This window comes from Apus apus, chromosome 5 (assembly GCF_020740795.1).
Source record: "Apus apus isolate bApuApu2 chromosome 5, bApuApu2.pri.cur, whole genome shotgun sequence".
NCBI lineage: Eukaryota > Metazoa > Chordata > Aves > Apodiformes > Apodidae > Apus > Apus apus.
This window is the reverse complement of record NC_067286.1, coordinates 56,000,108-56,012,640: the sequence shown is the minus strand read 5'-3', so window position 1 is coordinate 56,012,640 and position 12,533 is coordinate 56,000,108. Positions and strand designations below refer to the sequence as shown.

At 36.6% G+C, this 12,533-nt stretch overlaps 1 protein-coding gene across 3 annotated transcripts in view; it reads right to left on the bottom strand.

Annotated features, from left to right (window-relative positions):
* Positions 1-12,533, bottom strand: part of TDRD9 (tudor domain containing 9) — a 56,012-nt gene that overhangs the window by 2,215 nt on the left and 41,264 nt on the right. For all 3 annotated transcript variants that reach the window (XM_051621864.1, XM_051621865.1, XM_051621863.1), the window contains 9 exons: positions 11,108-11,320; positions 9,302-9,391; positions 7,127-7,387; positions 6,510-6,656; positions 5,385-5,455; positions 4,894-5,003; positions 4,630-4,726; positions 3,832-3,970; positions 2,780-2,889 (listed from right to left, as the gene is read on the bottom strand). In XM_051621864.1, coding sequence (XP_051477824.1) covers positions 2,780-2,889; positions 3,832-3,970; positions 4,630-4,726; positions 4,894-5,003; positions 5,385-5,455; positions 6,510-6,656; positions 7,127-7,387; positions 9,302-9,391; positions 11,108-11,320 — 1,238 coding nt within the window. The remainder of the gene's footprint in view (positions 1-2,779; positions 2,890-3,831; positions 3,971-4,629; positions 4,727-4,893; positions 5,004-5,384; positions 5,456-6,509; positions 6,657-7,126; positions 7,388-9,301; positions 9,392-11,107; positions 11,321-12,533) is intronic.

Sequence of the window (12,533 nt, the reverse complement as noted above, 5' to 3'; positions counted from 1 at the left end):
TTTAATATTGGATACAAGTAGGCATTTATGAGGTGTCTGTGCTGAAGGGAAGTTTCCTTGTTACACTAGTCTGATTTGTTCACTTCTCTGCAGTTTGTCCCTCTATTGTAAGAAGTCAAAATACAGTTTTTCTCAGGGACATTAAGTGTATCAGAAGGTATTTGCTTTTAAAGAAATTTTTTAAATTTAGAAATTACTAGAATTTGCAACTGTCATTTACTCCGTAAGTTTCATGCATGCTTATTCAACATAATGTAACATGCAGCTATTTTTAGGGTATTTTGTTTTGCATGACAACTCAATTACTATAGATAGTCTGTCTGCTCCAGTTATTTCCTCAAGCTGTGCAAAGCACAACAGTAATAGATTTTCATTAATTCTGTCTAGATGTGTTTTTCAAACACTCACTTTAGTCTTAAGTAGTGGTGACATGTCGTAAATAAAATTAGCTTTCAAAAAATAGAAAAAAGTTTTGAAAGACTGTTCAGGCTAAATTTTTACATATTTACTCATTAATAAAAGGTTTGGGTTGTTTCCCAAGACATAAACCAAAATACAATCAGAAAAAAACATTCAGACTTAAGAAGGATTTTACATGAGGACTGCATCATGGCAATAAACAACCCATAATAAACAATTTGTTTCTTCCTTCAGAAAGGTTTAAAAAAAAAAAAAAAGAAAAAAAAAAGAGGCCTAGCTTCAGCGGCTTCAGAAAAGAAATCCAGAATTTAAAAAACGGAATTACTACTGAATTTGGTTTCTTGATACCATAACCCTGTCACTCTCTTAGGGACTGCTGTACAGTCCCCACCCCCAGCTGAGCTACCTACATCCCAAGGCCCAGCTCCCTCACAGGATGGATGTGCACCCTTGGCTCTAGGTAATGTGCTCCAGGTTATCCTGCTTTAACAGAGGAGTTGGACTAGATGATCTCTACAGGTCCCTTCCAACTCTGACAACTCTGTGATTCATGTCTAAAGAAACATCAGTGACATTCTTCTGCCTTGAATTTAGCATGTCAATATTGATGTCCAACTATGAGCTCCTGTTATTATCAATCACTTCCAGAGAGGTTTTGTGGTTTTGCTTCTTTCAGCCTATCCACTTTCCTTGGCTCCTCCCTACACTTATTACCACATGAATCACATAACCCATCTTCATTCAGCTTTGAAGTCTAAACACAGTGCTACGCTGCAGTGTCCAAAGGCAATGCAGACACCAACAGGCCTCAGGTAGTGGGAGACAACCAGGAAATTCAATACTGCATCAGCAGGACACTCAACAGCTGATATTTTACCAAGAGTTCTCATGAGATGCCACCAGCTTGCTGTCAGCCTGCACTGGAGCTCTTTAAGTTGAATGCAGAAGCATCAGGCATCTCTGAGGCACAGCCTTTGTGAAGCTGTACCACCACTTTCTGGAGGCACAGACAACCCACTGCAACAGCTGGCTGGCTGGAAGCTGCCATGTCTCAGAGAAGAGCAGCTGAACTGGGTGGCACACAGGGTGCAGCGCCCAAGACAAAAAGCATCACTTTTCTCCCTGGTCAGCTAACACGTAATAGGTATCTCCACATCTTTTCACAATTGTTTATGCTCTTTTAATTTCATTTCCAGTGCCTCAAAAGGTAAGGCTGCCTCCCCTTGCACTTAGTATATTATAAAATGCACCACACTGAATTTTCTTTTGAGTTTTGGAAGTAAGAAGAATGGGCTCTTGCTTTTGACTAAAGGCAATTAATGAGTTTATTCACAGATGGGAAGCAAAAAAAAAGTCAACTGAGCAGGTACATTCAAAAACAAGTAACATTTGAAAACTCAGAATAAACAGCTGCTCTGATAATAATTTGACAAACTAGGATAAGAGCAGCTAAGCTTAAAAGCTTCTGAACTTTATCAGCATGAAGGACTGCCTCACTATACAGTTACTTTAGAAAAGCTATTTGCCAAAAAGGTCTCATTTCCGAGAGATGAGGCCAATACTAGTGAGCATAGCATAACTGAATTCAGGGCTGAACCAGAGCTCTTTTTGAAATCTGGTCAGTACAGAACCAGGTAAGCACAAGAAAAGTCTAATGATGCTACAGACAGCACTAAAATGGACACTACATTTACACATAAGAGGTTTTTCACAGCACGCTCAGCAGTGGCAGACATTAGAAAGAGCTGTAACAGGGATACTTCATTGAACTCTCTCTACCAAACACTTCCCACACGCCACAAGCTGAAAAAAATTCTCAGGACTGACTGTGCTGACTCACAAGAGCCTTCTCAGAACCACTGCTTCAGTTATGAAAAGCAGGGAGGCCTGTTGGAAAAGGCAAGTGGCCTTATTTCAATTCATAAATTAACCTGGAACTTCCAGCAATTAACCTGGCAAACACCTATCCTACACAGGTCTGTTGAAGGAGGAAAGGCAGCACACACCATTAAAATTTAATATAAGGGAGAAAGAATTCTAAATCCTTCTGCACTCTTATGCCACAGGACTTTATGAGCTTTGTCCTGGGTGCACAAAGCAAAGATATATCAGAACTGGTTTTACTGTCTAAGTTTTATGACTCTTAAGTGGTCAGGCTTCCCTGAAAAACCTGTGCTACCACAAGAAGTCTGAAGTTGTTGAGTATGCTGTTTTATAATTAAATAAAGTAAATTAAATGCATCATTAAATGAGAACATGTATTATCTTCCCCTAAGCCTCATCTGAGCTATGCTTCAAGCAATCATTTGTTTTTGCTGAGACTGTGAAACAGACAATATTATTTCTACAGTATTATTACCATAGAAGTTTCTGACGAACATTTTCCTGCAGCTGTGTCATTATCTCTTGTCCAGAATTCACTGCACATTCACAGAGTAGCTTATTAATGGCTGTCCTTAAGATGTTTATCTGTAAAAATACCAGTGACAGAATATAAAACACTCTAAACCAGCACTAGTTCTCGTACTATATTGACATGGACCTGTTCATGGTACCCATACCACCAAACTTCCAACTGGAATATGATTAACATAAGTAAAAACATCTGAAGCTTTAGAAACACTTCCTCCAGATGCATCTCTGCTGGTCAAAGACATTAATGTTCTGCCACTAGATATCACCATCTTCAAGGTTACTTGGATATGCTGAAAAAACACACAGGGTTAACACTTGCCTGGATTTTTTCTGGCAAATAATTCCTTCTGCAAAGGTTTCAAGGACTTTCTCTATCTGTCCATAATTATCATACGCACCACAGCTTGGCAACACCATTCTGGCTAAGGTGTCATGCATACAGACTTAACACACCTGAAGACAGTGCTTTCAGAAAACAACAGCCTACAGATACGTGCACCACCATGTCCCCTGTACAGACACATCCTTCACTGACACATCTCTGTCTGCAAGTTGCAAAAAAGGCTGTAATAAGGAATACAGGGAGTTTTATTGTTTGGTTGGTGGATCTGCTCTGGGAGAAGTAGCTTGATAGAGATGACTTAGAGCTGTAAAATCAAATTGAACATTGCAAAGCAGTAATGCCAGGCTGATCAGCAAAAGCTACAATAATCTTAAGAACATAATGAACAAGTATTGACACCTAATTAGTGCAAAACAGATGCGTTTGTTTCGAGAAGTGTACAATGTATTGTTCTATAATTTATTTTGTTCAAAGCGTATGGAGTGGGTAACTTTTTTCAGGTAAGAATTCAAGACTATAGGCAGGTAGAACACTAAAAAGCCCCAGAACACAGCTTTAACAAGTTTTCCTATTAACTGTAGGAATTAGTAAGCTCTGATGCACTGAATTCTACTTCATTCCAACTACAGCAAAAGTTCTTATGCATATTTTACCTCTGATATGTCTTCCACTCCAAAATGCACATCAAATGTCAGCTCCATGTCATTTTCTGGAAGCAGTGGAGCCCCAAAAGTCTGACTCCAACCCAAACCGCACAGAACACCAGTAAAATACTTTCCACTTTTATCAACCCTATACAGAAAAGGAAGAAAACAGTCTCACCTAGAGATGAAGAAACTAAACTCATATGGAAACAGACTGAAATGAATTTGTCTAAACCACACCAAGCAAGATACAGGTGTGTTTTAAAGAAGCTTCAACGATCAAGCAGCACTCACAACTACTCATACTGTTGTTTCTTTTAAATACAGTAATGAAACAAAACTAAAGTACTGGTTATGATAACATACACTCATCAAACTTAACAAGAAGATCATACATATGCAAAATAAAACTTTTAATTAAGGAAAGCTAGCTTCACTGTGTTGAAATTAATCTACAGACACATAAATTTAAACAAAACACAACAATAATGCAACTGCCAGGACTTAGTGTGAACAAAAATGATGCAAAGATTTAAAACTTGACCAGTTCTGCAGTTCATCTTCCTAAGCTTCCAATACAATTGTCAGAAACTCTATTGCCTTATCATGAGGGTAGAGCCTGCAGCACCAAATCCTGAGTACATGAAACAAGTTACCCTACCTACAAAATGTACTAAAACTGATAGAAGTACATGAACAGGAAAATAATACATTAAATGCTGAAAGCAGAGGGAAAAATTGTCACCAATTTGTGAGGGTCTTTAAAAAAGCCCAATAACACCAACACTTTTTAAAATGCAGAAATACCTGAGTTCTATAGCAGGAGCAAACAGCATGCTGAGGAGTGCAAGCAGGCCAGGAATAGGAGGCAGCAAAGATGTATCATCTAAAAGCACAACTGATCCTGTCACAAAAATAAATAATAAAAAAAGAATCAGAGTATCTAATGAAAATGAAACCTAAAAAAAATGTAATACAGAAACTGAAGTGACATATTTACTCACAGAACTATCTACCTATACAAAAACTAAAGTCTAAAGAAACTGTCCAAGCATTTTTATTAAGCATTACCATTTGCATTTGCTGCTAAAGAAGCAGCAACCAACAACTGCTGAAAGGGATCTTCTGGAGCACCGTGGACAACAACAGAGTTTATGCTGTCATTTTGTATGACAATGTTTCTAAGGAGGAAATAAGAAATATTTCTTAACATTCAAGAAAACCAAAAATTATACAAACATGTAAAAAACATTACATTCACAATGCAACCTCAATGGATTGCAGTTACTGGCTGATGATTACCCGAATACTATTCAGCAGACCTATATGATGATTAATAAATAATCTCTCTGCAAGACATTAAATCACCTTTCATAAAACTGTTTTAATTTCTCACAGCAGTAGTGTGCACATTAATCCAATTGAGGCCTGACTACTTCAGTCTTTTAAATGAGTAAAAATTCTGTAAAAATCTGTAGGAGTAACTAGGGTGAGTTTTCCTTGTTTAGCAGAAATAGCAGCTGAGAATATGGCTATACTTCACAGGAAAGGTCTTCCCATACCTGAACTGGGACACTCTAGTCATACTGTAGCATTTCACCTCGTAAGGACTGAATGGGCCAGAAAGTGTTACCTTTAAAAAGAGAGAGAACAAATTATATTCTAGTTAGCTAGCACTTGGATCTTTCCAAAGCAAAATCCTTTATAAACGAAAACCAAAACACATTTCAACATGTATTGAGCGACACTGAATTGATAAACAGAGAAACAGTATTTTCATTTAATCCATCTAAAGCAAACTTGGCTTGTTGAGGCACCTAAACAAAAAAACCTGTATTTCACAGATGCTGGGGATTCATAACTTTCCTCTGCCTTAAAAAACACAAGTTCAGGCTTCATAGAGCACCTAACAAAACGAGGCAATTTTTGTTTACATAAGCAGGCCTATTAGTCTTGAAAATATCTCACTTTTATGCAAGTGAGTAGTTAAACAGGATTAATCCTCTGGGTAAAATGAACATGATTAGGTGCTTGAAAGCCTGAGGAATGATAATGTAGATGAGGTTTAACTTGTAATCAGAGTGCAGAACAGGACACACACTGTCATATTTCTATGTTCCAGCTTAACAGTGACTATATGTCCCAAAATATGCAAGTAAAAATAAATTCTGAGTTTGAAATTAGCAGTGGAATAAACACCTACTGTTTCATCACCATCAGCTACTGCAGTATTTGCTGCATTTCCTATCCCAGCTGCTCACCTACTGCTATAGCTGAGGAAGAATGAAACACTGTGTAAAAACCATATTTTAAACTTTCTGAAAAATTAACAGAGTTGTAATCTTGCTTTTTGCTGTAGCTTATACAATGGAGACTAGCACGTCTGGAAACACTGTTCAGTTTTTCAATTTCATCTTCATTCTGCAGTGGTTCAAAGTGCTGCCTTAGAATGGGTTAGAAGAATCAGTTCACTAAGCTCTTAGGCTATACTTCAAAACTTTGTTAAAAGCTGTGATAGCCCAGTCTACAATGGTGGTCACATGATGGCTTTCTACCCACAGAAGGTAGAATGCACTCTGGAAGGCATCTGGAAGTTTGGTTATTGGTACTTTCAGTCTTCATCTCTATTCTAGGAATGTGAGAAGCCAGGTCATGTAATGGCACAGCAAAACAACCACTCAAGTTACCTTGTGAGTTGGTGCACCAGATTTATTATCAGAGAACAAGTTTAACAATCTTCCTATGAGATGCTTTTCTTCCTCTCTTGAAGATGTAGATCTTTTCTCTTCCTTTACTTGGTCCAGAAATAATCCCTCGAGTACATCATGGCTTTTCTACATAATAATGGATAAAAGTGTTAAAACTATGACAAACCTTTGCTTTTCAAAAATGCTACAGAAAAAAAAAGGTCCTACACAAAGAACAAGCATACTTGCATATGAAGACAAAACCCCAACATTCTTCACCTTTCAGATTATTTAAAATATAAAAATGGAAGACAGTTAAAACTATGAAACAGTGACACTTTTTCAATGCTTCAGAAAACAGCAGAGCAGTTTGACTCACGCTGTTACCTCCTGAGAAACACCTCTTTTAGAAGGTGTCTCTGAACAGCAATGCTTTTGGCTAACAGCTCAATATGAATTAAGTACACACACACTAAAAAAATGTTGTCCCATCCAAGTATTAATATTGCCTAATCCCACAGCATTAGTCAAGACTTCAGCTCATGTTCTCAGGACTTCAGACAGCCTGAGCTGAAATAAATTAGTATAAGAACAGCAGAAGGACCTTCAACACATACTTGGGATTCGTACGATTCTTCTGCTAGTTCAGCGTAACATTCTTCAATGAGCACATCTCGAATGTTCATGAGATCTTTCCACCTTGAGTAACGGAAAACATCCACGTGCAGAACACTGTGCACAAGTGAATACACCTTCACCAGAAGGGTGTAGCCATTTACTAGGGAGGCAAATCTCTGGCTTGCACTGTCACTCCACCGCTCCCCACATACAAGAGACTTTGCAGATGGACGCATCTTGCACACCTTGAATTCTAAAGCCTAGAGCAAAAACATTGGAAGCAATGTTTAGAGTCAGCATGAAAATCAAGCATTTTCTCTACAAACTGTTTGAATTAATAACTATTAATTACTTCATAATTATTGCAGTGGTTTACTTTAATTCCTATGACTGATACAGCTACTGGTGTAATTCCTATTCCAGCATTGCCAACATAGCTTCACATCACATCTCATGTCACTGCAACACTGCATATAGCTGCTAATGAATCTCAGCAAACAGAGCATAAATAAAAGCTAATTTGGTACTCATTCACATTAAAATCTTAGGAGTGTAGAGATGTTTTATCTGGAAAAAAGCTTTACAATCCACAGCTCTGATTTATCAACCAAATTAACAGAAAACTTGTCAAGACCATTGCAGCTGTTCTGTCCTGGCAGGCATGAATAGTTCTCATTTAATGAAGTTCTCATTTAATCCCTTTCCACAATCACTACCTGTAATTATGTCTTTGAATGCATTTACAACAGAAACCCTATTTTTTTCTATCTGGTCAATTAAAATTGGTGATTAAAAGATTAGGCCTGAAGCAAAAATACATTTCACTTTGATACAGCTGAAGAAAATACAAAAAAGGATGCTTCTTCCCAAAATTAACTCTATGTATTATTTTAAATAAATTATAAAACCAAGTAAAATTAACCCTGTCCAAATATAATACTAAGAAGAGATAAACAAAATAAAACCATAATTCTGCGGGTTAATTTCTCATTTTAATCATTAAACACTTCAGAGAACAAAGTCAGTATGACACACCTGTTTCAATTCACTTAATATCTAAATGAGGACTGAAAAGCTAATTTTTACTTGAAGTCTCTAGTTATTTTACTTGTTAATATAGCTGAAGAGAATCATTTTTCTGAAAAACTAGCTATAAAGTTCCTCAGATTTATGTTACAGATCACTACTTATCAAGAGAGTTCTGTCTGAAGAGATCCAAGTAAAGCCACGTTCAAAAAACAGCAAAGCAGAGAAAAGCCAAAACCAACTTCCAGCTTTGGGAAATTTAAATTGGTGTCTCCTCTGTATTTGTACTGTAACTAAGAGCATAGCAAAGCAGGAGCTTTGATGGAACAAAAATACTCTGCACAGTAACTGTAAGCAAGATACTTGCCACTGCAGGCTTGTGCCATGCAGATAACAAGAGACACGTTGCTGGCATTTATCTGTAGTAGTACCAGCCAGGTTTAAGCAGAGGACAGTAAGTTAGACTAGTCATTGACCATTCTCCTCTCTAGGCTGTTTTCTAGGCTGTGTAAACCTATGTCACTTGCTCAGAGGTTCTTCAGACTAAAGCAAAGCTGATCTACTGCTCAGCCTGTTAACTCCTGAGCTTTGCATATAAGCAGGCAATACAGGAACCAGAACAACACTCTCCTTCTAGAAATTCTACTTCTTCTAGAACTAATTGATGGAGAAAGAAACTGACAACTGAAAGCAACAAGCAGCTCAAAGGGCTGTTAAGAGCAATCGCCTCTCTCCTTCCCTCTTCCTGTTCCTATGTTGGCCCCACAGAAACGTGACTAGTTCAAATATTCAGTTAAAAAAAACTATTAACAATGTTTTTTAGATCCAGTCAGGCAGCAAATTCAGGCTTTTATTTTTTTCTGTATCTAGCAAGTGCCCCTGAAAACAAAAGGCTGGATAACATTTTTATATAATTTAAATACAACATAATTCACTTACACACAAGAATTACTGCTCTGTGCATACACATCTGTGAAAAACATTTATCCACCTATTAGAGAAGGTGATTTGTAAGTACACCCATTAGCAAAATACATGTATTACTCCTTTATTATTATGAAAAGCATTATGATTTGAGGTATGCTTCTGTTTGCCTAGAGCAGACATGAACATATCTATTAAACAGCAGTAAACAGCATCAGTCCTACCTGGAAAGGAATCTCTCGAAGACAGCTTGGCATCTCTTTTAATTTCTTTAAAGGCACTTTTGATCTATTTCCATAATCCACAAAAAAAACCTGGCAAAAGAATCAAAAGCATCTGCAGTAAAAGTGCTACTTCGAGTGGTAAGGAAAGCAACAACATTAGTAATTACAGTACAACACAATCTTATCAAGTGCAATGGAAGCAAATCCAGAAGCTGGAAAACATGTAAATGAAATAATGTAAAAAAACAATAGGTCAAATTTTATCCTATCTAGTACTTGATCCTTGGCTTAAACATCCACTAGTCATGCAAATAATCTGCTAGATCTAGAAAAGGTAAAGGTAACTGAAAGGCTCCAGTCCTTTCCCCAGAATTACATCTGTATAATCTGACTTCTTAACAATGAGTGACAGCACCTAGTAACTGGCTCTTAGCTAAGCAAATGCTGACATGGGTCAGGGACCCTGTTTATAAAAGCAAAAGAGAACTCGATGCAGTTAGTATTGTTATTCAGTTAGCATTGTTATTCATGAGTGTTCCATGACTTCAAACAGATTACAACGTTCAGTATTAACTCTATAGTGGTGACACCCAGCTGTGCTCAGAAATCTAGAAATTCAGATGTGGAATGGGCTGTGCGAAGGCCAGTCTTACAAAATTTAAACAAACAAACAAACAAACAAACAAGTAATAATCTGTCATTAACTGCTGAAAAGTATTGGCCTGAAAACCAAATACCAAACTTGAATTGTGCTACTGATTTCCATTACTGGTCTCAGCACAAAACCCCAGAATGGTCTGATGAATTTGCTATTGATACAGAATTCAGCAACGTAAACACTGATACAAAAAATATCACATTGAATGGACCTAAGAATTCAACAGAAACGGGAAAAAATAAAATTGTATTAAGTAAAATATAATAACCTTTGGAATCTTTAACATTTTTCTGCTATACTCTATTATTATTTATAAATTCTAATCAATAGAAAATTGCCAAGGAAACAGAACTGAGCATAAGATAACAAGAGGTGACTCATGCAAAAAAGCTATGAAAAGGCAAATGTGCCACATGAAATACTTCTTAAAGCAAAGGAGGAACACTCTGTTGGAAGAACAATGCTTGTATCACTGCATAAGCAAAGGTGAAACAGTAAGTATGGGAGCCTGAAAATTTCTGCTTCAGAATACTGAGGCCCTAACAAAATAAAAGAATGAGATGGAGACCAGGTGAAGACAGAGGCAATGTAGTATGATAAAGAGTGCAGCCTCAATCAGCAAAACAAAGTCCACGAAGAAAAAGATAGACAAGAAACTGGAAGGGAGGAAAAAGAATTGGAAAAGAAGAACACCTACATAAACCAGGGGAAGAATCACTGGCAGAAGAACAAGCTTAGATGAATGAATTGGCCATGAATGACTGAAAACTGCCAATACAGTGTGGACAAGAAACTTACTTTTCAGATGGACTCTCAATATATTTCTGAAGAGGAAGTGATGGGGTTGTTGCCAGCAATGCTGTACTGGACTCTGATCTAGGCATTCCTTACCATGTTTTCTCTGTATCAACCAATGGCCTCTCAATTTAATACTAAAATATTCCTGTGTTCTGGAAAAAAAACCTAATTCATCTATTCTTGGCCACATTTAATTAAGGTTTTATTTTAGTTATAGTTCTACAGATTTCTTTACTGTAATATGTATAATTATCATGAACACAGTGCTTGTAAAAAAGAAAATCATGGCTCCAAGATTGTTAACCCAATTACATCCTACCAATTCCATATGACATAACATACTACTGTACCTCTGCAAAATCTCCACAAATATACAGAATACGAGCTCTATAGTATCCTTTGTTTTCCATATCAGTGAATGGAGCCAGACAAACCAACTCTGGACGTGGAGACACTGGCAAATCCATCAGGTTCTGGTAGTTAATTTCAGCAGTTAGAGCCTGAAGTGCAGTCCTGTTTTTTTCATCTGTCCTGTAACCCCAGAAGTGTCCAACTTCTACTATCTAAACATGTAAAAATTAGACAAATCAGATTTCTTATTTTACTTTTCTACATCAAATAAGAAACACATCTGAGCAAAATACACTAAAGCATTCCTACCTTGACATACAGAAATGTTCTTATGCTGCAATAATGCAGTGAAGCATTTCTCTCTCATACTTAGAAGTTACTTTAAAATTTGTTTATTTGCTGTGCAACTGCAATACACTTAATCTAAACACTCTGATACAAGCATTACTAATGTACAGAAAATTAAGAAAAGGCTGCTTTTGCTTTTCTAAACCAAATCAACACACAAAAGATAAAAGGCATACAGTTGAATAGACAGAAAAATACAGCTAAGGTGTACTTTTCTGATTAGTAAAATAGTACCAGTTAGCTACATCTATCAGCAAGGCAGCATTGTTACAGTTATGATTAGTCACCCTTCAGGAAACTGAAAAGAACAAACCCCTACTTACATCAAACAGAATGAACTAGGTCATTTTCTCAAATGGCTTACTGAACTCATATACTGTCTCTAATATTATACTGAGTGCTCATGATAAAAAAAGAATATTTATTTACAATACGTATGATCATTAAAGTTGATGTACTAACAAGAAATAGCATCGCTAGCAAAGTGATTGAAATGTGTCTGGTCAAATCCCTGAACATTTGTGATCTGAGACTTCACTCAATAAAGCAAAGAAAATATTTAATATACTTGCAAAATATGTAACTTCTATCAAGAGTCATCAGTCTGTAATTTCCACTAGCTCAGTGGTTTGGAATTTTTAAATTACTGTTTTTATTTCAGCAGACTAAATATTGCTTGCTAGTACTCAGTTTGTTGAGAAGAACATAGTTAACATCAGACTTAAAAATTCTCAGCTTCAGATATCAAAAATTTTTATATATGTATATAATTTCCCCCTAACACTTTATTGTTTATGGATGCAGTATTTTTCTGAATAAGCATGCAATACCATTAACTCAGCTAATTCCTCTCATCTGTAGTTTCTGAAGAAAACTGATTCTCATTTCCATAGTGTTCACAAATATTCTACCTCTCCCATTAATCCTCTTCACATTTATGCCTATTTCCAGCTAACATTTACAGCCAGCAAATCCCACACATTTTGTCAAGTGCAAATAAATACCCATGTTTGAAATTTGAGACATTAGAAACTAGTCTAAAGAATATTCTCCATGCCTCTTATGGATACCTCTGTG